The sequence below is a fragment of the Pseudocercospora fijiensis genome, assembly GCF_000340215.1.
Source record: "Pseudocercospora fijiensis CIRAD86 unplaced genomic scaffold MYCFIscaffold_6, whole genome shotgun sequence".
In the NCBI taxonomy this organism is placed as follows: domain Eukaryota; kingdom Fungi; phylum Ascomycota; class Dothideomycetes; order Mycosphaerellales; family Mycosphaerellaceae; genus Pseudocercospora; species Pseudocercospora fijiensis.
In genome coordinates this window covers 2359824-2387361 of record NW_006921537.1, presented here as the reverse complement: position 1 = coordinate 2387361, position 27538 = coordinate 2359824, and the positions used below count along the sequence as shown (strand labels likewise).

At 51.9% G+C, this 27538-nt stretch overlaps 12 protein-coding genes across 12 annotated transcripts; 8 read left to right on the top strand and 4 right to left on the bottom strand.

The window, feature by feature from the left end:
• Positions 1–172: 172 nt before the first annotated feature.
• Positions 173–559, top strand: MYCFIDRAFT_176482 (uncharacterized protein; the record flags this gene model as incomplete). The annotated part of the gene is made up of 5 exons (XM_007930247.1): positions 173–230; positions 266–325; positions 361–392; positions 414–490; positions 532–559. The coding sequence occupies 5 exons, from the start codon at positions 173–175 to the stop codon at positions 557–559; spliced, it is 255 nt and encodes an 84-aa protein (XP_007928438.1).
• Positions 560–673: 114 nt separating this feature from the next.
• On the top strand, positions 674–2697 carry MYCFIDRAFT_155401 (uncharacterized protein; the record flags this gene model as incomplete). Its single annotated transcript, XM_007930246.1, has 1 exon — positions 674–2697. One exon carries the CDS (start codon positions 674–676, stop codon positions 2399–2401), a length of 1728 nt encoding a protein of 575 aa, XP_007928437.1. The 3' UTR covers positions 2402–2697.
• Positions 2698–3787: 1090 nt separating this feature from the next.
• MYCFIDRAFT_197973 (glycoside hydrolase family 28 protein) lies at positions 3788–4950 on the top strand (the record flags this gene model as incomplete). The annotated part of the gene is made up of 3 exons (XM_007930245.1): positions 3788–4618; positions 4673–4894; positions 4948–4950. 3 exons carry the CDS (start codon positions 3788–3790, stop codon positions 4948–4950), a joined length of 1056 nt encoding a protein of 351 aa, XP_007928436.1.
• A 3234-nt stretch (positions 4951–8184) lies between these two features.
• Positions 8185–8898, bottom strand: MYCFIDRAFT_140675 (uncharacterized protein; the record flags this gene model as incomplete). The annotated part of the gene is made up of 2 exons (XM_007930244.1): positions 8185–8267; positions 8352–8898. Coding segments are annotated over 2 exons (630 nt in total), but the record flags the coding sequence as incomplete, so codon positions are not given.
• Positions 8899–9315: 417 nt separating this feature from the next.
• Positions 9316–12043, top strand: MYCFIDRAFT_49286 (uncharacterized protein). The gene is made up of 5 exons (XM_007929799.1): positions 9316–9580; positions 9647–10052; positions 10146–10406; positions 10563–11246; positions 11376–12043. Exons 1-5 carry the CDS (start codon positions 9378–9380, stop codon positions 11913–11915), a joined length of 2094 nt encoding a protein of 697 aa, XP_007927990.1. The 5' UTR covers positions 9316–9377; the 3' UTR covers positions 11916–12043.
• Positions 11348–13898, top strand: MYCFIDRAFT_208278 (uncharacterized protein; the record flags this gene model as incomplete). The annotated part of the gene is made up of 10 exons (XM_007930243.1): positions 11348–11979; positions 12011–12481; positions 12508–12521; positions 12545–12556; positions 12598–12623; positions 12648–12729; positions 12767–13269; positions 13307–13361; positions 13400–13470; positions 13500–13898. Exons 1-10 carry the CDS (start codon positions 11960–11962, stop codon positions 13896–13898), a joined length of 1653 nt encoding a protein of 550 aa, XP_007928434.1. The 5' UTR covers positions 11348–11959.
• A 925-nt stretch (positions 13899–14823) lies between these two features.
• Positions 14824–16331, bottom strand: MYCFIDRAFT_49283 (uncharacterized protein). Its single transcript, XM_007929798.1, has 2 exons — positions 15597–16331; positions 14824–15550 (listed from the first exon to the last, which is right to left on the bottom strand). The coding sequence occupies exons 1-2, from the start codon at positions 16323–16325 to the stop codon at positions 15011–15013; spliced, it is 1269 nt and encodes a 422-aa protein (XP_007927989.1). The 5' UTR covers positions 16326–16331; the 3' UTR covers positions 14824–15010.
• Positions 16332–17723: 1392 nt separating this feature from the next.
• Positions 17724–19984, bottom strand: MYCFIDRAFT_197969 (uncharacterized protein; the record flags this gene model as incomplete). The annotated part of the gene is made up of 4 exons (XM_007930242.1): positions 17724–18209; positions 18368–18549; positions 18664–19825; positions 19895–19984. 4 exons carry the CDS (start codon positions 19982–19984, stop codon positions 17724–17726), a joined length of 1920 nt encoding a protein of 639 aa, XP_007928433.1.
• A 628-nt stretch (positions 19985–20612) lies between these two features.
• On the bottom strand, positions 20613–21850 carry MYCFIDRAFT_189405 (uncharacterized protein; the record flags this gene model as incomplete). The annotated part of the gene is made up of 2 exons (XM_007930241.1): positions 20613–21781; positions 21838–21850. 2 exons carry the CDS (start codon positions 21848–21850, stop codon positions 20613–20615), a joined length of 1182 nt encoding a protein of 393 aa, XP_007928432.1.
• A 420-nt stretch (positions 21851–22270) lies between these two features.
• Positions 22271–24100, top strand: MYCFIDRAFT_86485 (uncharacterized protein). The gene is made up of 3 exons (XM_007930240.1): positions 22271–22498; positions 22552–23577; positions 23640–24100. The coding sequence occupies exons 1-3, from the start codon at positions 22303–22305 to the stop codon at positions 23684–23686; spliced, it is 1269 nt and encodes a 422-aa protein (XP_007928431.1). The 5' UTR covers positions 22271–22302; the 3' UTR covers positions 23687–24100.
• Positions 24062–25438, top strand: MYCFIDRAFT_86484 (uncharacterized protein). The gene is made up of 5 exons (XM_007930239.1): positions 24062–24363; positions 24416–24437; positions 24498–24543; positions 24641–24854; positions 24946–25438. The coding sequence occupies exons 1-5, from the start codon at positions 24342–24344 to the stop codon at positions 25083–25085; spliced, it is 444 nt and encodes a 147-aa protein (XP_007928430.1). The 5' UTR covers positions 24062–24341; the 3' UTR covers positions 25086–25438.
• A 757-nt stretch (positions 25439–26195) lies between these two features.
• On the top strand, positions 26196–26932 carry MYCFIDRAFT_211775 (uncharacterized protein). Its single transcript, XM_007930238.1, has one exon. It carries the CDS (start codon positions 26213–26215, stop codon positions 26636–26638), a length of 426 nt encoding a protein of 141 aa, XP_007928429.1. The 5' UTR covers positions 26196–26212; the 3' UTR covers positions 26639–26932.
• Positions 26933–27538: the final 606 nt, after the last annotated feature.

The following is a 27538-nucleotide window of genomic DNA, read 5'->3' as shown; positions in this document are numbered from 1 at the left end:
TTGTTATAGAGCTTGTCGACAGTGCGCCTAGCGATATTTATCAAGTCGGAGATAGCATTATTAGACAGATCACCCTTGTCGAAGAGGCGCTTAAGCTTATTAAGTTAATCGTCTAGTAGGCGCGCCATTAACAACACCTCCGAGGGCTCTATACCATTGAAAATGCGACAACATGGTTTACACGGTGTTTGGACATAGTGGTGGAGATCTACGAATGCCAAGAACACCGGGTTGCTAACTAATTATAGTGACACCTGGTGCTGAGCGGAAACTCGGCTCTCCGACCCCATGGCGCGCACTTATGAATACCACAATACCTTTGCGTGTGTTTTTCTTCCAATGGCGCATCACCTTTACCAGCAATGTTGACCCATTCATATCATGATGCCTCTGTCAGCTTGCTTTCCAGATAGCATGCCACTTTTAGTCTGCTTTGTTTTGGTTTCCTTGGCATCGCCAATCTCGAACCTCAATGGATCCCTGCTCCACCGTAACCGTAACCGTAACCGTAACCGTAACCCGAACCACGAGTCCACGACATTGTATTGTCATCTGGTAATCATTGTGTATCTGGGCCACGCCCGCCTTCATGATGCGTTTCCTCACCTGGCTCTCCAAAGCCGGCGACGCGAATTCGTCAGATCGCGGAGAATATCAGCTGGTTGAGAGGAACATGGCTGTCAATCCCCATCAGTATCCGCTGGCTGGAAGCTCGGGTCATGAAGTGGTGTGCAATACAGACTCTGTGGACGGTCGAGAGCACCCGACCGAAGCCGACAGAAAGGTACTGCGGAAAGTGCCTGACACGCTGCCATGGTCTGCCTTCCTGGTCGCAGTCGTCGAGCTGTGTGAACGATTCACTTACTACGGGCTATCTGGGCCGTTTCAGAACTACATCGAGAACTCCTATCACGATATCAATGGACTTCCAGGAGCCATCGGACTTGGTCAGAGCGGTGCTACTGCACTGACCGACTTCTTCCAATTTTGGTGTTATGTCACTCCTGTGCTTGGTGCCATTGTCGCCGATCAGTACTTGGGAAAGTACTGGACTATATTCTATTCCAGCATCATATACATCATCGGCATTCTGGTCCTGTTCCTGACTTCGCTACCGGCCGCCATCGAGAATGGTGCTGCTTTGGGAGGCTTGATCGTCGCCATGATCGTCATTGGCTTGGGAACTGGCGGAATCAAGAGCAATGTGAGTCCTCTTATCGCCGAGCAGTACCAGAATACGAGGCCCTTCGTCAAGATCTTGAAGAGTGGTGAAAGAGTAATCGTGGATCCGGCCGTCACTATTCAGCGCATCTACATGATCTTTTACATGTGCATCAATTTAGGATCGCTCTCGGCCGTAGCAACGACCACGATGGAAGCACATGCTGGTTTCTGGCCTGCCTACCTACTCTGCTTGCTGGCATTCTTTGTCGGCTTTGGATGCCTGGTTGTTGGCAAGAAGAAATACGTTCTTCGACCACCAAAGGGCTCTGTCATCCCCCACGCCTTCAAAGTCTGTCTGATCGGCCTGCGAAAGCGCAATCTGGATGCTGCCAAGCCCGAGTATTATCAGCAGAGCACTGGAAGACGTGAGATGTTACCGTGGGACAGTCTCTTTGTCGAAGAAGTACGTCGAGCGGTAGTCGCGTGCAAAGTCTTCTTGTTCTTCCCGATTTACTGGTTGGTCTACTCGCAAATGTTGAACAACTTCATCAGTCAAGCGGGACAGATGCAGCTCCATGGTATCCCGAACGATATCATGCAAAATATTGATCCCATCACGATCATCACCTTCATCCCGATTGTCGACACATTTCTCTATCCGGGACTGCGAAGATTCGGCATCGAGTTCAAGCCGATCACCAGGATCACCTGGGGCTTCTTGCTCGGCTCTGGTGCTATGGCGTACGCCGCTGGAGTACAGAAATTGATCTACAGTTCCGGACCATGTTACGAAGCGCCCGGAGCCTGCAAGGCTGGACTTCGGCCAGATGGGAGCTATGCTCCAAACAGCGTTCACGTTGCCGTACAAACTCCAGCTTATCTCTTGATTGGATTGTCTGAGATTTTTGCTTCGATCACTGGTCTGGAATATGCATATACAAAAGCACCGCCCAACCTGAAGTCCTTCATCATGTCTCTATTCCTTCTCACAAGTGCGTTCGGATCAGCTTTGGGAGCCGCTCTGAGTCCGGTTGCTGTCGATCCAAAATTGCTCGGGATGTATATTGGGCTAGCTGTGGCTTGCTTGGTCGCTGGAATTGTCTTCTGGATATTGTTCCGCAAATTGAACGATGCAGAGGATAGCATGAATGAGCTTGAGCAGTATAAGGACAAGGAACTGCCAGCAAGTGAGAGGCAGATGATCGATGGAGACCGCAGTACAGAGAGCAAGGCGTAGTCGGCATATTCCACTTGTTGATGTGACGCGACCTTGGAGATCTCGAACCAATGTATTCTCGCGCACAGAGATGGCCGAGAGCGCTGGAGCTTGGCAGCCGATGCGGAAGTGCAGACATGCGAAGCTCCAAATGTCACTATCCGCTCTCCAAACAGCGCATATAACGCGGGTGTAACAGAGATCATGCAGGTAGCCAAGCGCTTTGCAGAGAGCATCGCTCGGCGAAATTGAGCAGCCAAGTCGTCGTCCGCGACCGCCAATCATTGAGGACGAGGGCAAAGACACCGCCGCCTACTTTTCGAGCCTTTTGAGAAGTGAATTAGCGAGTTTTTGGGATGTCTGAAGGAGGATTGGATTGGCCTTCCACAGACCACATGCGGATCCGAAGATCCATCACCACGGCTGCAAGACAAGTTTGGCTGGGGCGAGGAGTCCTTCCGGACCGATTGCGGCCATGATTGCAACTGCAGCCCTTTGGCATGTCAAGAAGTCCGAGTCTGAACGATGGATGGCAGAGAGAAATGATTGTTGTATACCTGACAACAATGGCCGTGGCAGGGTCGAAGAAGATTGAATTTCTTGTTCCAAACCCCCTCCAGGAGTTTCTTGGTCGTGGCTCATTCATTGTACCATGGTAGCAGTACAGTGCGGAAAAGTAGGAATGGGATGGAGGAAACGGCGGCTGCGAAGGTTTCACCGCGCCAACGCAAGCCCCGCCCCCCGCTCCCGCCCCCCGCCCCCCGCCCTCACGTCTCTTCACACCATCTCCACGACAACCATGTCACGGCATGAACCCCCATGACCCTGTTCCCGCATTGCGCAATACCACCACGACTTCTTAATGCCGCTATACACGCAGGCATATATGCCGTGACTTGATCTCTTCGCCCGTCAAGTCGAACAGTCTCTCTTTACGACGGCACTGCAGACGACATGTCTCGTCTATTTGCAAGCGCACTCGCCCTCTCTCATGTGCAGCAAGTGCCCCTAAAATCAGTACGATATGAGAGCCGTTGTTGGAGGAACTTAGCAAACTGACTGCTGCTGAGCTAGAGCTTAAATGGTCTGTCCTCGTCAGTAAATCCGACGGTCGCTCCAGAAACAGTGCTGCCCGTACAAACGCCAAGCCCTCAATGGGAACCAGATCGATATGACCCATATGTCTGTGAATATCTGGGCCAGAATGGGTGCTGGTTTCCATCCGAGATCCAGGAAGGTCCACCATATATGGGAAGCGAATTTCCGAAAAGGTCCAAGACCTGCATCGTTCCGGCAGGAGGAGATCCTAATGGCGACGATGCTCCCCAGATCCTGGAGGCCTTCAGAGTTTGTGGCAACGATGGCCACATCGTTTTCGAGAATATCACTTATTATATTGGCACTATAATGAACACCACCGGACTTAAAGATGTTGATGTGGAGGTCAAAGGGACTCTGCTCTGGGATACGAACATTCCCTACTGGCTCGCAAACTCGATGCCGATCGGATTTCAGAACCAAACTGCAGCTTGGCACCTCGGTGGCGAGAATCTTCACTTCTACGGCCATGGCTATGGCACTCTGAACGGGAATGGTGATACATGGTACAAATTCAACGATGGCGTCAGTAACCGACACGGCAGACCCCACGCATTGCTCATCACCAATACCAAGAACGCCGTGATCGAAGGCTTGAGATTCATCAAATCGCAAATGTGGACCATGACAGTGGCTCGATCGGAGAAAGTCTTGCTTCAAGACATTTATGTCAATAACTCGGCGCCTGATTCTTCGCCTAGATCAAATGTGAACACAGACGCAGCCGATACTGTCTACGCAAACAACATCACATTCCTCCGCTGGACGACGGATAACGGAGACGATGCCATAAGTCCCAAGCAGAATAGTACCAACATCTACATCGCCAACTGCACATTCGTTAATGGTATGGGTATTGCTGTTGGCAGTATCGGACAATATCCGGGTCAGATCGAGGTCATCGAGAATATCACTGCTGTTGATATTCGATGCATCAACAGTGGCTATGGTGCAAGAATCAAGACGTGGACAGGGGAGACTAAAGGCTATCCACCAAATGGAGGCGGCGGCGGCATCGGTCACGCCAAGAATCTCACGTTCAAGAATTTCGACCTTGACAATGTCAACGTCGCTTGGGCTCTTGCCCAATGCACGAATTACGAAGGCCAGTCAGGTAGTTGCGATACTAGCAAGTTCCAAGTGAGTGCTTTTGAGTGCATGCATCATGAAGCTCAATTCTGACATACGAACCAGATTTCCGATATCCATTGGGGCAATGCGCATGGTTCACTCAAAGGAGACCGTGTGGCAACGCTCCAATGCTCCGCGGCAGCGCCTTGCTACAACATCGAGCTTTTCAATAATAATCTGTGGGCGCTCGATCAGGATGTTCAGGCAACTTCGTATCTTTGCGAGGCAGTTGAAAACACGATCGGTTTCAACTGCACGGGCGCCTGCAATGGACAATGTCCACATGTATGTGCCGCTTGCGCACCAATCGAACGAACTGCCGATGCTGACTTTGGTAGTAGGATTAAATGATCTGATGTATATGCTAATGACCGTAATGCAAGGGAAGTGTAAGGAGTTCACGACTAGAATTGCATGATGTGAAACGACATCTCGGGTGCGGCAAAGCTGCAGCATACCGCTTCCCAGGACGAATCTGCGGACTACCAAAATCAGTCTGCTATGCACTCCCAGGTCGAGTTCATTTGTACGGGACTTTGCAGGACCCGCAATATTTCCAGATGCAGAAATGGATCGTCACAGCACTTCAGTCCTTCGCGAAATGATCGAGCACCTGTGCTCGTCACGTCGATACCGGGTCGTGAGCTTTTTGGAAAGCAGTTATAGAACGCATCAAGGTCTTGAAAGTAGTACCTAGTCCGAGAGTATCTGATATGCATATTCTGCCTTGTATGCCAAAAAGACTACGTTTCGCCCTCAGGGCGCCGAGGCAGTCTTAAGACCGCCAACCATACCTGATCCTTGCCGCTCGTATGTTTACATCTCACGGAAGGAAGCCGATCTGATATCAATTGCTCTGGCAGTTTCAAGCTGAGATGTGCGCTCTCGGCTGATACGTTTGACAGCGATGCCGAAGATCTGAAGTTGCCTTTCTCCGAGACTGCATGAGGGTGTGATGTCGGAGCCATGTTTTAAGGCGTTCGTCGTTGGATGATGTTGGGTCAGGATCGTGAGATTGTTGTGTGGCGCGCAATTCCTCTCCTTCTCGAACGATGTTACAGTGCTAGTGAAGAAGATGTCCTTTTAAATGCCCAGTTGGCTGCGCGTGCTAGCAGCGGGCGGGTGAAGTTCGGCGACAAGTGAATGTACGCTACCCGCATTGACCTGTCACTTCTTTGCGCATGGACCAGCACCTGCAGCCCACGTATTTAAAGTCGCCTTTTGGAAATTCTTCTTTCTTGTTCTTCTTCCCACCCCATCTCGCCAGCATCACAATCACAACACTTCACACCACTTACCATCATGCTGTGCCAAATGTCCGCCCACCAGCCACGGCACACCTCATCGCTCGGTCAGCAGCATGTCGTTCGGTCAACTGCGCTTTCGCCTCGAGACGTACATCAGTTCCCCTTGCGACCCGGCAAGGCATTGCTCTGAGTACGCGACTCTCGAGATCACGTCCGCAGTCCTGCAAACCGCTTGCTGGCGCTGGAGAGATGCGAGGTACAACATCCGGAGGTTTCCTCTGCCTTGTCCAACCTGCGCTTACGCTGGAGAGATGCGAGGTACAACCTTCTTGGTGTTTCCTTTGCCTTGTCCAACCAGCCCTGACCCTTCATCAACCCGCATCGCTGGATAGAGTTGGTTCGCCTGGGAATGTTCTGTAGCTCTTGAAGATCGGGCCGAAGCAGCAGAGAGATGCCATTGGTCCTGAATACCAGTGTATGAAGCCTTCCTGAGATTTTGGCAGGCCGTGAGGGCGGCCTGCTCTATCATGCTAACATTCGCAGGCCATCAGACCTTCGGCATTCATGCTGGGATCTGGAGGCCACAATCAATCCTCGAGTCTGATCCACTAAACGCCACGATCAAACTCTTGCATCGATCCCAGGGGCAGGTGCCGAGCCATGCGCCTGATTCATGCTACGAATCCAGCCTTCGTGGACTTGCTCATCACCTTCTGTCACGCCTCCCAACGTCTGTGGTAGAGCGCGTGACCCTTAAACTTCGACCACTTGTAGCTATCGCAGGATGTGACATATACACTCCCCGTGTCGTCATGAAGCGCCCATCGGCTCCATGACGGAGAGGACTGTGGTTGAGCGGTCTGTGGAACTGGTTTGATAGCCAATTGGGCCGTGGATGGGGCATCTCGTGTGCCTTTCATTTGGGTCGTAGTAAAATGGCCCAGCAAACGAGCGTACTGGCAAGGTATCCGCCATAGCCACAAAGCCAGTCTGCGTGCGATTCCGCAACCATGCAGCCTTTTCTTCGAGCCGTCCAGGCGTCCTAGTAGCACTGCCAAAGGCACAGGCAACGTGCATGGCGTGATATGCTTGAAACTCTGTACAATTCGTCACCATTCGAGCTCCGCAGGCTGAGGAGAGGGTCACAGCTGTTGTTAGACGGCGGAAACGTGCTTCGATGCAGAGCTTCCTTCCGACATGACGAGGCTTTCTTGGTTCGATACCCCCAATCCATGCTTCTTTGCCAGTGAGGTAGTCCTGTGCTGCGAGGATTACCATGTCTTCTGCCGTGAGTGTAAGCTCAAATATTGGTCCTGATGGCATTGGAAAATGTGTCGGCTGTGAGGCTTGTGTTGCCTCTGCAATTTCTGAGAAAGTGGGTAGCTCGATATCAGGTTCGTAATGAGCAAAGATTAAAGCTTGGCCGATGACCTCGCAGGCTTCAGTAGGTTTGCAATGTCGTAAGACTACGTAGACCTGTGCGACACGCTCAGCAGCTGCTTGCCACGCGGCCCAGGGATATAGGTAATCTCCAGGTCGTGCACCATTGCAAGCTATGCCGGCAATCTCTTGGTTAGCGAATAGACGCTGAGGCAATCGATCCTGGAAAAAGTCATTAAAAGGTCTAGAATCGGAGTGAGCATTTTCCAGCATGCAAAGCATGTCTGTTGCCTCTTCTGAATGATCGTCTCGAACTTGGTGATATGCCACAGCCAGCTCGCCATTTTGGCCGCTTTCTATGCATGCGAAAGAGTATGAATACTCCTTTTTCAAATCTGAATTTTCACCAACAGTTTCTTCCATCCTGCTTGACTGCAGCGAACGCCTAGAGCTTACACCAGAGCGCACCTGAGGAAGCGATGAGGTGATCTCCAAAGCTGTTAGCACGCCGTATTGTACCATTTCACCAAGACTTTCAAAGTCTTGGAATGATGGATTCGGGTCTTGCTCGTCCTTTCTGATATGTTTGATGGCCTGGACCAGTACGTCGAAGTTCGATTTATCGTAATTTGGCTTGAGACGTGGCTGGCCTGGTCCCCAATTGATCATTGCATTAAGCGCGTAGACACGATCACGAGCATGCCGACATTCTAGGTTCTTCATCTTATTGAGGATGTTGCCAAAAGGCCGCTTCGTTTCAGCACTTGTCGTGAAAGCGTTGCTCATAGCGCCCTCATCATAGCGGGCCCAAGAAGCCTCAATGCTGTAGCGCCAATCCCGTGGCAAAGGATGTTCCAGCAGCTCTTCAAATGCTGCCTCAAATTGCATAAGGAAGACCATGTCAAAAGTATAGCGCCCACAATGAACCTGGATGTTCTCTCCCATACAGATCTCCTGCACGATCCACATGCGGCCCCAGTACGAGCGATGGGCCAGGTTCGCGAACGCCTCGCACATGGCGACGATGTCGTCTTCACCCCTAGACAATAGCCACTCCGTAGCGATCGCGTTGCCGGCTTCACAAGCAGGCAGCTCGCAGTGTTGGTCAGGTCTACGTATTGCGAAGCTATAGCTTCTAGCTTCGTCCAAAGCTGAGCATGCTTCGAGGAGCATCTCGATATCATCCTCTGCAGGACCTATACATGCATATACCAGTGATGCTGCGCGGTAAATGTCCGCCATCATTTCCACTTGCGCGCTCTTTTCCTCCAAGTCTTCCTGGTTGATACAGATCGAGTCCATCCAAATGTACCATTCCAGGTCGTCTCGACATGTCTGCTGGAGTGCTTCACGAGCATTGCTACGGACGTCGAAGTATTTTTCGTTGATCACAATTTTATGCCGTTCGCTATCTGGGCCCCAGGCGTAAGAGATGGCAGTGTATGGTGGCAGATCATCGATCGGGTGCTCCGCCAGTTCGAATACCAGAACATCTGCATCATGTCTTGACCTTGCTCGCAGAAGCCGAATGTACTTCGCAGCATGGGGCAACGGAGTATGAGTGAATTGCTCGGCTGGTAGGGATAGGGAAATGGTACACGTCTCTCCTTGCTCTTGTGCGCATCTATAATGCTCGTGCAGGCAGTGAGGATCCCTACACATTGTCATCTTACTCTATTGCTGAAGCGGACGTCTGAGCGCGGCTGAAGACGTGGAGCGATGCATCGAGAACGAGCAGGAGTCGACGCTGGTCGACGACTGCTAGCCGGTATCTTCGATCGATCTTTCCTCAGTTGATTAGACTTTTGATAGCGCGTGTCTGTCGCGATGGACAAGGGTGTCACGGCCCCGCCCCCAAGTCCAGCCCCGCACTCCCGCTGCAGGAACAAGTCAGGCCGTGCAGCGCAGTACAACTCTCATGCGCATGCGACCTTGAACGAGATGAGATGCGAGTCTCGTGACTGGTCGGACAACGAACGTAGCCAGCGTGACTAGGGATATGAGTCGGACGTCCTTGCAACAACATCTCCTATACTCCCACTCCACCTCCGTCGTCTCATTGTAGCCTCTTACGAACAACAACAACCCCTCACCCAGCGCACTCCATTCCATCCTGCTTGCCCTGACCGAGCTCCATCACGATGCTGCAAGCGCTGCAGTATGCGCCGTGGACCTCCGACATCGAGCTCGCCTTCTACTCGGCCTTGGCATCGCTGAAGATCAATCATGACAAGCTCGACTCGTCCGCGCGTAAGGTGCGCGGCCTCTACGAGATCAACCACAAGGATGCTCCAGAACGATCGATGCGCATGCAGATTCACGGCACTGCGCTGACCACAGATGAGTAAGTAGGAGTAGACATTGTTTCCTGCTCATCCATCTCTTTGTGTATTGACTCGCGCCTGCTCAGAACACCACAGAATTACTACCGCGCAGAGGGAACGATCAAGAACTTCAACACCATCGAGGAGTTCAGGCAGGTCGACAAGAGCGCGCATATCGAGAAGGCGGGGCGTATGATATGGGACGCCATATGCGACGGCACCATCTACTCGTGTCCCTCCTTGCTTGCCCACTTCTCCGCCGTCTGCTATGCAGACCTCAAGAAGTACAAGTTCACCTACCACTTTGCCTACCCCGCAGTACATTCAGATCCACCATGGAGGTTGCTTGCGCCGTACAACAACCCGGACGCGGCTATCAAGAAGCTGGAAAGCAAAGAAACGACATTACTCGTGGATGCTGTGCAGACTTGGAGATACGGCGTCGATGCACGTCAGCACGGCTTCTTCCTTGCGAAGAGGTTGCGAAAGGAGGTGCTGGAGGCAGAATGGAAGAAGGCACCTTTCATGGGTGAGATTGAGGAAGAAGAGGAGGACGGCAATCTGTGCTCCAAGAACAAGCCGAAGCAGACCCGCTCATCCAGTCTCAGTGAGCTGGGCTTCCTCTGGTGGGTAGGCTCGCTTTCTAGCTACGAGACAGGCTTCTTCGACAATGCGCGACCCGAAGATCGGTTCGTGTGCTTTGCCGATCCTTCAACCTTTCCTTCAAATCCTGGCTGGATGCTGCGGAATCTGCTGGTGCTTGTACGGCAGCGATGGCATTTGGACAGCGTACAGGTCATCTGTTATCGGGACACGCATATCCGAAGAGACACTCCAACTTCTCTGGTCATGCAATTGCAGTCAGCGGAGCCAGTGTACGACTTTTCGGCACAGACTGCACTCGAAGACACGGTCAAGATGAGCGAATCAGCTGCTCTTACCCCCGGGCAAGTGGACGCTTTTGGTGAGCTCATAATACCTAAAGCCCCTGAACAGAAGAAGGACTTGCCCATACGGCCGCCACCTGCGAAAGCATTACAATTTCCAAAAGTCACGGGGTGGGAAAGAGGCGAGCAGAACAAGGTCACATCAAGAACAGTCGACCTGGCTGCATATATGGATCCATCTAGACTTGCCGACCAAGCCGTGGATCTCAATTTGAAGCTCATCAAGTGGCGGATATCACCTTCAATAGATCTCGACACAATCAAGAACACCAAGTGCCTTCTTCTGGGAGCTGGTACACTGGGCGCATACGTGGCGCGAAACCTGATGGGCTGGGGCGTGCGAAAGATCACGTTTGTCGACAACGGTCGCGTCAGCTACTCCAATCCCGTGCGGCAACCTCTATACGACTTCAAGGACTGCCAGAATGGGGGAGTATGGAAAGCGCAGCGAGCGGCAGACGTTTTGTCAGAAATCTATCCTGGCGTCGACTCGGAAGGCGTAGTGATCAACGTCCCTATGGCTGGTCATCCAATTGTGGGAGACGAATCGAAGATCGAGCGGCAATATGAGCACTTGAAGCGACTGATCAATGCACATGATGCAATATTTCTGCTCATGGACAGCAGAGAGTCAAGATGGCTACCGACAGTCATGGGCAAGGCAACCGGCAAGATCGTCATCAACGCAGCGCTCGGCTTCGACACTTATATGGTAATGCGACATGGCATGCGAGCGCCGGTGCCTGCACGGCCACGATCGCAAGAGACACGAGAGGCAAGCATCGTGGTGCACCCTAAGGATGAAAAGGACCCCTTGAAGCGAGCTGCCGAGATGCCTATACCGAACGGTGATGGCACAAAGACCGAGCCGGAAGAGCTCAGCTGCTATTTCTGCTCAGATGTCGTCGCACCTGCAGATAGTCAGAAGTCAGCGACGCTGGATCAGCAATGTACGGTCACAAGACCTGGCGCTGCACCCATCGCATCTGCATTGGCGGTAGAGATGCTGGTCTCAATAACGCAGCATAAATTGAAAGGCCGCGCCCCTGCACCACAGCCGCCAACATCAACAGCAATCGCTCCCGCCCCGCCAACAGATCCGACGGTGCCCAACTCACATCCTCTTGGCACTGTTCCACATCAACTGCGCGGTTACATGTCGACATGGCAGACACTGCAGATCAAGGGTAGAGCATATGACTGCTGTTCTGCTTGCTCGCCGAAAGTGCTGCACGCATATGAACGTGATGGGTGGGACTTTGTCAGGAAGGCACTCAATGAAAAGGGCTTCGTGGAGGAGATATCAGGTCTGGCAGAAGTGCAAAGACAAGCTGAAGCTGCCGCACAAGCGATGCAAGATGAGGAAGGTGACTGGCCTGATGAAGATGAAGAAGGCGAGCTGATATGATATGATGGGAGCGGTACATCAATAGTAGACCCCCAGTCCACTCCATGCAAAGCATCCGAGAGCTGTATCCGGCTAGGCATCTGCTTCCAAGCAAGCACACCGGTCTCCATCATTCACGTCTCCTCTTCCTCGTTGCGCCATTCTCTATTCAGAACTCGCCGCATTCACTGCAGCTTCCATCCTCGTACTATTGCTCACGCCTCTCGAGCCTCTCAATCCTCGCTTGCTCCATCGCCTCAATATCATGATCATCTTCACCCATATCAATCCAACCTCCATCTACGGGCCTGTATTCAATCCGAAACACATTCTCCACGACCCCATAACCCTCCAATCCCAACTCCGCGAACACTTTCGACTTATTCAAAACAAAACCTAATGCGAAGCTCGATACCATTAGTTTCGATTTCGCGTCCTCCCGATAATAACATTGCGTTAATTGCCATTCTTGGGGAGAACAAGTTCACCGCAATATCTAGGACGCTGGAAGCCTGCAATTTCAGCAAGATTCTTTTGATTTGGGATGCGGGCTTCTTTGCCACTGTGATCGAGGAAAAAGCTCTTGAGTCGTTTGATTTCCGGTAGTGTGGAGAATTTCTGACATCTGTATGCTGTTTCGATGATGAAAGTCTTCGTACTGAGTGCAGCTTCGTTTCGGATTTGGCGACATAGGAGGAGCTAGTTGATGTTGGCTTTGGGAGGGCCACTGTGGGCGCGCGTGTGCTGGGCTAGGAGATGGTCTATGGAGTCTCTCGTCTTGCGAGTTTGATCTGGCCGCTTTCTTCGCGGCTTCGTGAGTGGGACTTTGTGATTCGTGCTCCGAGGACGAGGTGGTAGATCTTGTCTCTTAGCTCGCGCGGTAGAGTGGGTGACTTGCATACCACGGGAGCACTGTCGAATTCAAGGTGAAGTGGAAGTGGAAATGGAGGCGGAAGTGAAAAATGACGCCAGCAGAGAGAGCAGGAGCGTGAACACAATAACTGATAAATTTCTCAGAGAAAAAGAAAAAGCCATGATCGCCTCCCACGACAGCATCCCAGCCGTACAAGGTCCGTTCATGGCATTGCTGCCATCGACTTTCTTCTATTCTAGTGCACCTGCTGCTCATTCGACTCTCGAGAGAACAAAGAAAAATGACCGCGCAAACCCACCACGCATACGTTCCAGGCTACAAGCCCGAGCACATCAGACCTCACGCATTGGCGGACAGTGGAGAACAGTGCAGCCTACTTATCTCCTGCCCAAAATACAAGAAATCTCAAGCAAGAAACCCGACATAAAGCGACTCGATTGCGGCGCAGGACCAGGCCTACTCTCAGCATCCTTGGCCAAACTCATCCCCCAAGGAACAGTCGTTGCAATAGACTTGTCCGAAGAAATAATCCGCAGAGCCAAAAATTTTCGCCTCGTCAGAAGGAATTTCCAATATGAAATTCCAGGCCGCAAGTATTTACGAGTTGCCTTTTGACGACAACACGTTCGAGATGGTGCACGCACATCAAGTCCTCCTCCACCTGGACGAACCATCAGCGGCTCTCAAAAAAAAATGCCGAGAGTTTGCAAGCCAGGCGGCATTGTCGCTAGTCGCGATTTCACAGGTTCGACAACCTACGATCCCCCAAGTCAGACTTGATCGAGGAATATCTAAAGTTGAGCAAAGCCGTCGCGAAATCTTCTGGTCGACTCGAGGGTTTGGGTGTGAGACTCGTATCTCTTGCGATGGAAGCTGGGGTCCCTCGCGCACATATTCAGGCCTCGATGAGTAGTTGGTGTTACTCGACTCCAGAAGAACGAGATATGTGGGGAGGCAGTACGCGAGATCGGTTGAGGTCGGGCGGTATTCGAGAGACTGTGCTTGAGCGGAAACTTGGATGGACGGAGAAGGATATGGATGATATGGCGGATGCTTGGCAGGAGTGGATTAAAGCAGAGGATGGCGTTTGGGGTCTTATGAATGGCGAGGTGATTATCACGAAACCTTGATGTTTTAAGCGTGGGAAGCTTTGATTCTTCTGGTGCCATCGTAGACTATTCCGTCAAGACGACATGCTCAGGAAAACACACTTCTCCTTTCTGCATCACTCGTGCTTTTGTCCAGGGTTCAATCATCCAAGCAGCTTGATGCACATCGAGTGTGGGCAGATCATAGCGCTCAACAAACTGCATCACGGCGTTCTAGTCGCAGAAGTCACGCTTCTCGATCCTCTTTCGGGACTGCTGATCCCAAGGGGGAACAAAGAACTTGAGCTCCTTGATCATACCCGCTTGATGCGCACCGATTGCGCCGACATATGATTTAAGCAGCCGTTGCGTGGGTTCATCGGGTCTCAACATGGAAAATCCTTGAGAGCTGATAAAGTAAAAGCCCAGTGTGGTGCTGTAGTAGATCGAAAGCGCTTCAGATGGTACCTTCCTGCTTACAGGTAGTAGAGCAGGGCGGCGGCCAGAGACTGAACGGTATTGCAGCCATTTGGCATCGTAGGGCTTGAAGCGTGGGTGCGTGGTGGCTTCCATAGTCAGAGCCAGTTCGTAGATAGCATTACGAAGCTCGGCGGACAAGGAGAAGAACCAGACGCGTGATTTCGTGCGGCGATGCTCAGGCTTCTTCAAATATCAGCTTCAATCCATCATAGCTAGAACACGAGTAGCACTCACTGGTCCAGCAGCCCTTGCTTGCAGTCTGCTTCGAGCTTACCGAGCAGCTGCTCCATCGTTCGCGTCTTCGTCCAGGGTTATGCGATTCGAAGTTTCTGCACAGCATGTTGCCGAATGTCGCGTACCGCTTCGAGAGCGGACTTGGGAAGCCGGTCTAACATGAGAGCGTGTACGGTCGCTGACCGTTGTCGCGAAGAGTCGAGTCGAAGAAATTTCAAAGTAGAAATACTTCTGCTTGAGGAGCTTGGGCGCGCTCGAAAGCAAAGCTCGGATATCATGGGAAGTATGAAGTCTGCATCTTTCGCAAGCTCGCCCGCCTCCTGAGAAAGCAGCAACAAAGGGCACGTCATCCGAGAGGAACCCGGTGCTGAAACAGTGGTCATGCCAAAAGTCTTTTCCTCGATAATGTGCTTCGATCGGTCACAAGCCATGAATGAAGTCTAGATTCGACCCTTCGGATCCCAGCCGACCAATGACACTCTGGTTGCCACCAGTAAAGTGGCGCCTGTGAAGAAGCTGATTCCTCCCCATAGCTGTGCTCCTAGATAGTTTCCTCCCATCTGCTGCACAATTGCTCCAGCAAGGGGTGGTCCTGTAAGACTCGCAAAGCTGACGACAGTGAATGCCATGCCCATCCTCACTCCCGCCTTCTTCAGGTCCGGTACTTTGTTCAGACTGCCTATCACAGCCGGCCAAAGAGCCTGTATGCAGGCAGACCCAGATCCGTAGATGGCTGCAAACACGAAGAGGCCGGCTTCCGAATGGATTCCGATCCAGCCGAACATCATAATACCGCAGAGGTAGGCAAACGGTATGAGGGTGTTGAGAGAACCAATCTTATCAGCGAAGTAATTAGGCACAAGTCGAAAGACGAATCCAACCGAAACCACGGTCAGAAGAAGGTTGATGGACTGCTGATAGCTTACGCCGAGAACGTTTCGACCATACGCACCGATGTAGAAGAAGACAAAGTACAGTCCCTGCAAGTCATGAGCGAAAATTCAGCGAGCAGGAGTTGAGGCATACCCAGAAATTGAAGAACATTGCCACGCAATACAGGACAAAGGGCGTCTCCTTGAATGACGCCCAGTCAACCAGAGGCCCGGACTTTCTCGGTGGTAAGCGTGTCTTGAGCAGAGAGATAGTAATAATATTGATGGCGACCATAATGAAGCCAATCACTCTGATAGTCCAAGCATAACCGACCTTTGGAAGCAGCTGCTGAACAACGACAGGAAAGATGACTCCTCCCGTGCAAGAGCCGACGGCAGTAATGCCCACAGCGAGCGCTCGCTTCTTGGCAAAGTATGTGGTGATCAAAGACATAACCGGACAGAATTGAAGGCCATTCGCGATACCGATACACAAAGCTTGAGCAAGAAAGAGTTGCCAAAACGTCTTGCATTGCGCTTGACAAAATATCCCAACGATCTGGAACACAGCGCCGGAGATGTATACGGGCCTGAAGAGTCCAGCATCAGTAGCTCGGCCAGTAAAGGTGCCAATTCCGAAGAGAAGGAAAATCTGGATGGATCCAATCCAGGATATGGCGGATGGGCTTACACCGAGAGTGTTCTGATAGTACGTCTGGAATACGCCAAAACTGGTGATGTAGCCAAAGGTGGAGAAGATGGTGAGATGCACACATGCACATTGAACCCATGCTTGCAGACCTCCATCGGGCGGTGGTCCTGGATCTTGGCAGGAAGATGCGGCAGATGTTCTTGATATCGCTCTTGCCAAGGTGGTTCCCATTCCGGAGGGCTTTCCTGCGTGGAATTGATGAGGTGGCTGTTCGGCTTCTTCGATTGCTCGTTCCATATCGTCGTCGTCTGGATTCGGCCACGCGCGCATGCCTGGCTCTTCAGCTTGTGCGGATTGGCCGCAGTCATATTTTCCCGACTCGTTGTCAATAGTTCGTGCCATGGTCGGTCATTGAGCAAACAGCTCAGAACGAACGAACGTGACTGTCAGGAATGTGTTGAAATATCAGGAATGGGGATGAGATGTCGAAAAGATTATGTAAAAAGAACACAAGGCCGCAATGGCAAATACATTAGTGATGAGGAGTTTGCGGTGACAAAGCGATTCAATGGCAACACAGCACATCCTGGACTCTACCTCGGGCTGGGGCGAATCAGAATCCTTCGAATTATCAGATAGAAGGAAATGTGCTGTGCTTTGGCATGATGCAGCAGCACACCGACATCGCTGTCACGACATCTGCAGCTGCTTGGTCTCCTCCGTCGCTCTTGCCTTGCCTTGCCTTGCCTTGTCTTGCCTTCTGGCTGCAGCGAACATCTCCTACTCAAAAGTTCCCCGGGCTCTTGCAACACCCGCAGCGCTATTCACACGACTCTTCCGGCACGCGTCTGATGGAAGGTGCTGTCGTCCATCTCGTCGAGTGTCTCGCCGCTCGTGACATCTCCGAGTCGTCCGAGGAGGGCAGTTCCATGTGCTCTGCCTGGATCGTGATGTTGTGCGTTGGTATGATAGAATTTCCCCTCTGACAGCTCCAGAAAGAGACGGCGGAGGATGTTCTCAAGTCTCTCGCAGAACTATAGAGTAGTAGAATACACGAACTTCTCACGCCTGCTGAGGACTGACTCGCGCCTGCCCCGGCCCCTGAACCTGTCTAAACCTTATTGGTGACAGCAGCAACCACCTGCCTTGTGTATTTTCCTCTTCCTCATCATCATCGCACTTCGTGTGTTTCCCGTGAGAATGTCTACGGCACGAGGAAGCACACTGATTACAAGCACAGTACATACTCGCGACACCTGCTCGCCCATCGATTGCCCTACCACAACCCATATCGCTACCCGCATCTCGTCACCATGATTCCTTGTCGGCGTCTGTTCGAAATATGCGGGGATACCAGATTGCTCTGCTCTGGCTATCTCTCCCGCCACATGAGGAGAACCTCATGACCTCGGATCCGCATATCAGACAAGTCACTCATGAGCTTTCGGGTACTCTTGGGCTGGATGCATGGGTTACGCTTGCTTCTATTTCCCATCCGACTCGCCTCACCCTACCTTTGCGTGGAGCTTCCTCCAAGTTCGAAGATGTGGCAGCTTAGCTTTCAGCTAGCGTAGATGGCAAATTGATTGAAAAAGACGTATCTTCATCGGAGTTGCTCGTCCATCAATTTCACGTATCAGCCAGCACGCTTGTGTCGAGCATGCCGTGACCATCGAAAAGTGCCCAATCAATTTCAGGCGTTAGGAAAGACGCTGGGTCTTGATCCATATCCATGACCCAGTTTTCTTCCAAGATCGGAGTGTTGCCACGATCAAGGTCGAGCTCGCTGTGCACCGAGAGCCCAGGGATTTGTTGTTCGGGTGTGACAACATCTTGTGGACGCTCTGATTGTCCACTTTCGGAGTCTTTGGGCGAATCACGAAGGTCGGAGCTGGCTTTGGTCTTCGGTAGAGAATGCGAGTGGCAAGCCGCTGAAGGCTGCATTTTAGCGAAGGGTCGTAGGTCGCCTGCTTCCTTGGTGGCGTGCTGGACCTGAAGCAGCCACCAGCGTTCCATGCGTCGGATGATAGCCCAGAATTTGGAAGGAGTCCTTCGAGCCTCACTGTCGGTCGCTCCTTGAAGCATTTGATGGAAGGCCTGGAAGTAGTACGAGACCTTTAAGGTGTTTTCATCAAGTATCTTACCGATCTCGTTCTTGGGCCGCCGTGATGCCATATCGAGCATAAGAAGAATAGTGAAAGAATGCAATGTGCGAATGTAGTACACCTTTTGCACATCAGTAAACGATTCTGATGGGGTTTGAATGTACCTACAATTGGTGCTGCCAACAAGTTCACAGCATCGAACTGCAGAAATGCCTCGAGTGCGGAGTGGACGGTCTCAACCAGCGCCATGAATGTACGGGTCACGAATGGAGTCAGTCTTGCGGAGGGAGGTGCTGGAGCGTCAAGCGGGCGAACACGAAATGGTGGCCGAAAGTCTTCCAGGTCGTGGTCTACGTATAGTACAACGCAAAGTACCATTGCTCGCGAATAATGGTAGTGAATCTCCAAAGCACCTGGCGCTCGTTAGTTTGACTGATCAAGACCCACACGAACATGACACAAACCATTTAGGTGCAATCCATGATCATCTCTCCAGAAATCGAGCTTTTTGCAGAAATCGTTCACGAGGATCTGATTCTTGGGATCTGAGAGATCCATGGCCTTAGTGAAGAAAATGTCAGCGCCAACCTCCGAAATCCTCTGAAGTTCGACCCATGCGATGAACCACCTATCTTGGTACGATAGGTCTCTCCGAGCTTTGAATAGGTCAATGCACTTCTGTTTGTACGGGGTGAACCTCAGCATCTTTGGTCTCCCTGTTGTAACAGAAATACCGGTGCATAAATGATATATGCCCAGAAGCGTTCTCCTTCGATCCCAACCTTCTTCGTCAATGTCTTCCTCCCCACTGTCTTGGCTCTCGTCACCCAAGCCAATGTCCATGGCGATGGTTGCTGCCAAATGCGCAAATTGATAATGGCGAAGACTTTCAAACTTGTCAAGCGGCGCATACCAGATGGTGACCACAGTAATGGCCTGGACCAGGTCAAGCGTATGTTCTCCGTCTAGCATGATGCGCCGAGCCAGAAGAGCCAACAACTCATGGTTCAATGCGGTATTCAAGTCATGTCCTGCTGTGACACTCGCTGCAGCCAATATCGCCAGGAAGGTAACAGGTCGTTCAGTTCGAAGCTTTTCTGTAGATCTGTACGCCGGCAAAGTAACAAAGGGATAGTGAATAGCCAAGCCGTCGAAATAGACCTCCACCAGTCGATCAGCTTCTTCCCAGCTTAAAACGTGTCTTTCGACAACATCATCGCTGCTAGCAGCTATACTTCTCACGACCCGCTCTGGGTTCGGTGATGCTCGGGTAGGACTGTGGCCTACTGCCTCAACATGAAGAATGAGGTCCTCGTTCACAGTAGCGCTTTTCCGTGGCCAAGATGCCGGGGTGACTGGGGCTTCAAACCTTAGACCACCAGCATCAGGTGGTGTCAAGGACGAGATATTCGTGGGACCAGAGTGCTGGGCCTGGTGCAACTGCATTCGAAGCGCTCGCAGTTGCCGCTCTAGCTCCGCCACTCGAGCATCGACATGGAGTTTGCGTCTTTGCCTGACACGCGGAGCCTTGAAGACGCACAATCGACTCGTATCTCGACATCGTTTACAGATTCCGTCTGGCGAGTCTTCCTCCACTATGCACCTCAGCTTACTGCTTCGGCAAGTCTATACAACGAAGGTATCAGTTCTCGCGGCAAGCCGCATCTTCCGTATATCTATCCGTCGGGTACTGACCTCGCAAGCTTTGTTGATCTTGTCGTTCCCTTGCGGCTGCTCATTTGCCTCCGAGGCGATCTCGTTTGGCGGCGAGGAATGCTCCGTCATGATAGCATCGGATCTGGAATAATAATGTCGGAGTTTGGTGTCGATCCTGTTTTGTTGGTGAACGTCTGACAAGGCGTGCGTGCTTGCGTGCGTCTCCAGCTCGGTCTCGGATTACTACTTGCTAGGGTAGGGATTTCGGCATGTGCACGTTCCGAAACCCTCAACTCGGGAAAGGCGGACCGGTTTATGTACAGCGTCTACGCACATCGGAGTGAAAGTGCTAAATTCCCCAATCCTGGACTTCATGGTTCGTAACAAATCAGAAATCTCACATTCTACGGGCCGCTGGTATCCCATTTCACTCTGCGTCAAGACGCTGGCTCCAACCCTTCCCCTTCTTTTCATCAACATGGCAGCGAACATTCTTAGTCTCTCGCTTGAAGGATGAGCACCAGTCACGGGCCCGTTTCTGGAGCAGATACTCATGTCACGCCATGTCCGGAGTCGTCCAATGTACTTGGTCTTGCAAGCACAGCAGACGCCGACAGAAGCATTGAGAGCAGTTCCGCGAAGGATGTCGGGGACAAATGCTGATCTGGGACGTGGCAGCAAACTCATTCACATACTTCAGCAAGAACTCCAGACCAACGCCTTCGCTTGTCCCAATCAACCCACTTTTGCAGTGCATTTACGAATTCATCTTCGGTTTCGCTTTTGCGTCCTTCTTAGCCTTGGCCTCCTCCTTTTTCTTCTTCTTGTTGGCCTCCAGCTTCTCCTCGTTTTTCCTCTTCAGACTCGCCTTCTCCTCTTCTGTCTTGGGTACAGCCTTGAAGAAGCCCTCTAGTCTGGACTGCTGACTCGACTTGAGGTTCTTCTGCAAGCGTGCTGCACCACTTCGTACACGGTCTTCGGAGAAGCCCTTCTCCTCAACCAAGAATTTGACTAGTCCATCAACGTCTGGGTTCTCCCACTTGAAGTCGCATTCGGGATGGTCTGCTTGACGGACATCTGGCTCCTGGAAGAGCACACGGGCATCTTGATACGGCCAGTCCTCTGGTAGCGTGTATTTGCCAGTCTTTTCGATCATTGCGACCACTCCTTCCAGGTTCTTGTGCTCCTTGATGAGGGCAAGAGCATTCTTTGGACCGATCCCCTTGACCGGATCCAGGTAATCGCAGCCCAGTAGAATGCACAGATCGATGAATTGGTTCTGGTCCATGTCCAAGCCTTCAAGCACGCGGTCAAGATGGATTTCCTGAATGGGCTCTTTCCTCTGCTCGGAGAATGTTAGCTTTCGCAGCAAGACCGGCGAAGCGAATGTCAGCGTATCCATATCCTCGCTCGCAGCTGCGTACACTTTTCCAGCTCGTGCGATCACTGCACACTGTGCCTCGGCTTCCGTTGGCGCAATGATATACGGCACACCCATGAGCTTCAGCAGTCTCTGTGCCTCTTGATTGTGCTCTCTCGTCACTCGGACCGTTCTCCGACTGAATTTCTCGACTTCCTCTGCTGTGCCAATTTCCTTCGCATCCTCGTGCGCCTCTTGTGCTTCCGATTTGCGCTGGAATCGCTTAGCCAGCTCGCCAGATTTGAGCTTTGGCGGAGCCCCGTCGAAAACATAGACAGGCTTGATGCCATTATCTACGATTCGTAATGTGCGGTAGAACATGCCCATGAGATGTGATGTTGTCTCGCCCGATTCGTTCATGAGCTGCTCGCCACCGCTTCGGACTGCGACGAGGAAGGAGTATAGTGACATAGATGCATCGATGGCGACTTTACGGCCGAATTGGTTCTTGATCTCGCCTTCTTTGATCGCGTCGGGACAGTTCTCCTTGATAACTTGGTAAAGGTCTATACATGTCAGCGAGCGAGCTCACGTATGAATGATCAATTGAGACGCGGCTCACTTTTGATACCCATCTTGGCGGTTGCTGGTATATTATGTCGTCGCTACCAGAAGTGGATGCTCATGTGAGAGAAACGCGACATGTCGGAATACCGCGTTTCGCGTCAGGATGATGACGTAATAGTCCGTGCGCCGTGCGGATCCATTCACCTACCTTGCTACCTTCTCCCTGGCCGTGTTCTCGCACTTGTCGGCCTAGAGTTCATCGCTGTTACGGCTCTCTATCTGCTATGCCGAATGTTGCCAGCATTCTTATGGTGAAGCCGACTCCAATACCTTCCCGTTTGGTCTTGTCAGCGGCGAAGTGAATCTTGACGCCGGCCTCGGCATGCGGCTCGCGGCCAATCTCCCCTGATTCTCCCGAGGTCTTTGACGTCTCGACTTGCATGTATATACAGCTAAATAGATCTGCAACCCTCATCTTCTGGTGACACAAGATTTCTTATTGTCTGCCATATCTGTCAAGATGTTCAAGTCATTAACAACGCGTGCCGCCAGGCAATACACAGCATCAGTCATTGGCCGCCGCTATGCATCAACGCCCACCGCATTCGATTGGAAGGATCCGCTCAACTCGGCCATAAATTTCACAGAGGAAGAGCTTGCGATTGCAGAGACTGCAGAGTCATATTGCCAAGAGCGGATGCTTCCTAGAGTACTTGGTGTGCGAGCGTGAACTACCTCATTCTCCAACCATTACTGACCTTTTGCATAGAGGCATATCGAAATGAAGACTACGATAGGAAGATCTTAGAAGAGATGGGCGAGCTTGGCCTGCTTGGGGCCACAATAAAAGGATATGGGTGCGCTGGCGTGTCCTCGGTAGCTTCTGGCTTGATCACGCGTGCCGTAGAAAGAGTCGACTCTGGATACCGATCAGGAATGAGCGTGCAATCGTCACTGGCTATGGGCGGTATCGAAGAATTTGGCACGCAGGAACAGAAGGACATGTTCTTGCCCGAGATGGCCAGGGGCAAGATGTTGGGCTGCTTTGGCCTGACAGAGCCCAACCACGGCTCAGATCCTGGAAGCATGGAAAGTGTGGCGAAGCCGCATCCAACCAAGGAAGGATACTACAGCTTGTCGGGTGCAAAGACTTGGATCACCAACTCACCGATTGCAGATGTATTCCTTGTCTGGGCGAAGCTGCAGGAGACTGGCAAGATTCGAGGCTTTACGATCAAACGATCAGACTGTCCACCTGGTACCTTGGAGACTCCTCCTTTGAAGCACAAGAATGGTCTTCGAGCATCGATCACCGGTATGATCCAGATGGATGATCTGCCAGTGCCGAAGGAGATGATGTTCCCAGAAGTTGAGGGCTTGCGAGGACCATTTTCCTGCTTGAACAGTGCACGATATGGTATTGCGTGGGGTGTTATGGGTGCACTAGAAGACTGCATTGCTCGAGCACGAGAATATGCTCTCGAGCGGAAGCAGTTTAAGGGCAATCCTATCGCAAAATATCAGCTTGTGCAGAAGAAGCTCGCAGATGCCACAACTGATGCCGCATACGGCATTCTCGCAGCATATCAGGTCGGTAGACTGAAGGACGAGGGCAAGGCCGCACCAGAGATGATCTCTATGATCAAGCGACAGAATTGTGATCGAGCACTTATCGGAGCACGAAATCTGCAGGAAATATTTGGCGGCAACGCTGCTTCAGATGAGTACCATATTGGACGACATGTTTCCAATCTGTTCGTGACACAGACGTACGAGGGACAAAGTGATATTCACTGTAAGTTGCACCAGATCGCGTCAGCATGCATGTGGAACTGATCGCTGACCATGCTCCGCCAGCATTGATTCTAGGTCGGGCTATTACCGGCATTCAAGCCTTTGTTTAGAACCGTCGGACGTTTCGGCCAGGTCTCACTTGGCAGGCTTCCGTCATCATGCAGCATTGTTCGTGCTTGGTGGTTTATACAAAATAGGAGAGGGCTGCAGACAGACCTTATACAGTACTGTCGGGAGGCAAATTCGCGGACAGGCAAGCGACCACAGCGGTGTGTTCCAGCCGCAGAGGCTCTAACTAGTGTATGTTGCATCGAAAGGAGGCTGTGGTTGCCGCGCGCCTGCAGCAGAGTCGAAGACTCGAAGTCTAAAAGCGCAACCCTGCATTGCATTTGGCCGCTGAGAATATGTCGTGGAACCGGACCGCCACCTGATGTGTTGCCATTCCTGTCCATGTCCCTTGTTCTCTACACTTCCAACCCGCTTCTAAAGATTCTCCTTCACTGAAACAAGAACATTTTTAACTCAGACATTCACGAGCGGCGTGGTCTTGCGACTTCGAGTGCCTGTGACGTTTCTCAACTAAGCGGGATTAGCCTTAAAACGGCTTAGTGACGCTTGGCTTGGCTGAACAACGGCGACTGCAGCGCCCAAAGTCGTCACTCTTCTTCGTGCAATAACTCTCTCTGCCAACAAAACCACACCCCACGACCACCGACACTCGACTGAACACGGAACAACACCGGACACACACATCACACAGCTGCCATGGCTCTCAAGCGAATCAACAGTACGTATCGCGTTTGCAGTTATCCTGCATGACTCTCACTGACGCCGCGCAGAGGAACTCACAGACTTGGGCCGGTACGATGGCAACCTGCGCTCCGATAAGTCTCCAACGGCGATATACTGATTGCGATACAGTGACCCTCCCTCATCATGCAGCGCTGGCCCCATCGGTGACGACCTGGTATGTCCGCTACCGCTCCGCCCGCACCCCGCGGCACTGCCACTTTTGCGAGGCAAGGCAAGGCTGAGGGACATCTACGGCTAACACACCTACACAGTTCCACTGGCAAGCGACCATCATGGGCCCTGGCGACTCTCCATACTCCGGCGGCGTCTTCTTCCTCGCGATCCATTTCCCCACAGACTACCCATTCAAGCCACCGAAGGTCAACTTCACCACCCGTATCTACCACCCGAACATCAACAGCAACGGCAGCATTTGCTTGGACATTCTCAGAGATCAGTGGAGCCCAGCTCTGACCATCTCGAAAGGTTCGTTGATATGGACGAGTCCTCGAGGGAATATGAACCTTGATGGACGAGGTGGAATAAGATATGAACAAAGCTGACAGTACAACTACAGTCCTGCTCTCGATCTGCTCCATGCTCACAGACCCGAACCCAGACGACCCGCTGGTGCCCGAAATCGCACACGTCTACAAGACCGACCGTTCTCGATACGAGGCTACCGCGAGGGAGTGGACTAGGAAGTACGCCATCTAGGGGTCGATGTTAGAAAGGGCGATTGTTCTGGGCTTTCAGACACACGACCGATTTTGACTTCGGCGTAGAGGAACCCGGGATGGCATGAAAAAATCCTCGAGGTCAGCATCATATTGGACTTCGACGAGCGGGCCAGATTCGCAGGTGTGTGCGATTACTGCTGCGGAGTGGGCTTCTCGGTTGTGCTTTACAGCGAGTAGCTTAGGCGGCATTATGCTATGCGGAAGTGGTTGATGAGACACTACTATTGCATCAGGACTTGACTTTGTTGCTGCGTTCTGGGTGTGTGCTTTCTTCATACATGGGCTGCGCGTTAGGGAGATAAATGCTACTGCTGGTTTTCGGATGATCCTAGTCAATCAGTAAGTGCCGGTCGCTCTTGCCTTGTTAGTCGTGATAGGCTACTGTACTGCAGAATACCGCTGTAGCTCCCTCTCGCTCGCTCTGCGTGTGAGTCTCGGGTCGAACTCCTGAAGTGAACCTTTGGTGGCGTGCCGCGTTTGCACGTGAAACCGGGCCGCAATCTTCCTTCGCGATCAGCTTCGCATCTGTAGTTGCACTCAAGCAACGGCCGACTTCCACACAGCACCACCGAAGATCCAGAATAGCGACATTATGTCGACTTCGGCTCCAGCTTCTGGCGACCAGATCGGCCATGGTGCCGACAACATCAAGGTAAAGCCGCAACGCTTGAGCCGCCTACGAGATGAGCAAACGCTGATTCTCTATAGTCATACATCGCTTGTCACCACACCCTCGACACTCCTGAGCTGCTCGAGAACATTCTACTGCACCTGCCGATGCGCGACTTGCTCCTCGATCAACGAGTGTGCAAGACGTGGAAGGCATGCGTTGACAGTAGCATCAAGCTGCAGAGAGGCCTCTTCTTCAAGCCGGCTGGCAAGATCATTGCGCTCCCAAGTTTGCCAGACGGGGTCATCGTCAAATGGTCGCCACCTGATGACCTCTTCATCAATCCACTTCTTCTGAACTCCTTCGGCAGCTTCAACATGGCACGGGAGATTCTTCAACTGGAAACAAAGCCACGACCAGAGGACAGATTCATGCGCGCAGACGCTTCGTGGCGCAGAATGCTGTTTACGCAGCCACCTCAAGCAAGCATCGACATGAGGAGCCGGATTTTGCAAGCACAGGATGAGTTGATTCAAGACGACTCGCCTGAAATCACAGCTATGAGAGAGGCTCTCGACCCAGGTGCGGACATGCCTGCCAGTAAGAGATCTGAAGCTATTCTGGAGGCCATTCGTGATCACAAAGCACGATTCTTCAGCATACTTCCACTGCATATCCAGCAACCAATAAGGCAGGCCTTCGAAGAGGATGAGGACGAACACTATGAAAATCACCGGCAAATCTTGATCCAAATGCTTCAAGGGACGCCGGTGAATCAGGTGCTTGACATTCTGCTGCAGTTATCGCAATTCATGATCTTCTGGGTTACAATTCATGATGCCATCATGCCAGCAATGCTCAGCGCTACTCTGCTCAGGTTGCCTCGCTACAAGTCGGCGAAACAGCTGGAAGGCGTGTGAGCCATTCGATCCAGGACGAAGTCTCCTATAGTTGATTCTAGGCTCCCTAATTCTCTCAGCTTTGAAGATTCATGTGGATCAGATTGACGAGGATTGGTGAGCAGCAGTGCTTCGGGAGCAATTGAAATTGAAGCGTTCCTTTCCTTCACATGAGGAGCGGGTGTCCCGATCGAGCGATGGGAAGTCACATTAGATTTGCTTCCTAGAAAAGCGTTTCGACCTTTTCGCGGGAAAGATGACTCTATAATCACAAGTCCAAACGGTCATGCAGATGAAGTCCGTGCGTCAGTCGCGCCTTTTCTTTCTCTTTCCTCACAATTGAGCTTTCACCATCACATCGACATGCCAACATAACAACAACAATGGCAGATTCAGCCTGCGATGCAGTACTGAGCACCGTTGAGTTGCTGGAACACATTCTTCTTGGCCTCCCCATCAAAGATCTCCTATTCGCCCAGGCAGTCTGCAAGTCGTGGAAGGACATGATCGAGACATCACCCAATCTCCAAAAAGCGCTCTTCTTCCGACCAGCGGGGGCTATCATCGCGTGCGAGGAACCTGTGGATTTGGAGAAGGAGAAGAAACCATACGTGAGCTCGTCCGCGTCATCATAACACAACACGCTGACGAGGTCCAGCCGATACCATTCCGTCGTTGGGATGCTGATCTAGCCACCCCCAAGCCAGTACCGATGTTGAATCCACTATTGTACAAAATCTTTGGACGGGCGGGCATGGCGGCGTGCATTTCCACCGGTGAGGATATTACTGCCTGGCCTAAGGAGCGTCGCATTCCGTGCTATATCCAAGATATACCTGCCGCGGCTTCGAAGCCAGAAGCTTCGTGGCGTAGAATGCTGTTGAGTCAACCGCCATGGCCTGTGTGGTGGACGTCCCCAGC

Bases quoted from the DNA above. Each gene is read 5' to 3' on its own strand.
- MYCFIDRAFT_49286 (XM_007929799.1), top strand. From the start codon at position 9,378: ATGCTGCAAGCGCTGCAGTATGCGCCGTGGACCTCCGACATCGAGCTC. The intron at 9,581-9,646 runs GTAAGTAGGAGT...GCGCCTGCTCAG, and splicing joins ACTGCGCTGACCACAGATGA to AACACCACAGAATTACTACC. The intron at 11,247-11,375 runs GTGCCTGCACGG...ACAAAGACCGAG, and splicing joins GACATGGCATGCGAGCGCCG to CCGGAAGAGCTCAGCTGCTA.
- MYCFIDRAFT_49283 (XM_007929798.1), bottom strand. From the start codon at position 16,325: ATGGGAACCACCTTGGCAAGAGCGATATCAAGAACATCTGCCGCATCT. The intron at 15,551-15,596 runs GTATGCCTCAAC...CATGACTTGCAG, and splicing joins CAATGTTCTTCAATTTCTGG to GGACTGTACTTTGTCTTCTT.
- MYCFIDRAFT_86485 (XM_007930240.1), top strand. From the start codon at position 22,303: ATGTTCAAGTCATTAACAACGCGTGCCGCCAGGCAATACACAGCATCA. The intron at 22,499-22,551 runs GTGTGCGAGCGT...CCTTTTGCATAG, and splicing joins GATGCTTCCTAGAGTACTTG to AGGCATATCGAAATGAAGAC. The intron at 23,578-23,639 runs GTAAGTTGCACC...ATGCTCCGCCAG, and splicing joins GGGACAAAGTGATATTCACT to CATTGATTCTAGGTCGGGCT.
- MYCFIDRAFT_86484 (XM_007930239.1), top strand. From the start codon at position 24,342: ATGGCTCTCAAGCGAATCAACA. The intron at 24,364-24,415 runs GTACGTATCGCG...GACGCCGCGCAG, and splicing joins GGCTCTCAAGCGAATCAACA to AGGAACTCACAGACTTGGGC. The intron at 24,438-24,497 runs GTACGATGGCAA...ATTGCGATACAG, and splicing joins GAACTCACAGACTTGGGCCG to TGACCCTCCCTCATCATGCA.
- MYCFIDRAFT_211775 (XM_007930238.1), top strand. From the start codon at position 26,213: ATGAGGAGCCGGATTTTGCAAGCACAGGATGAGTTGATTCAAGACGAC.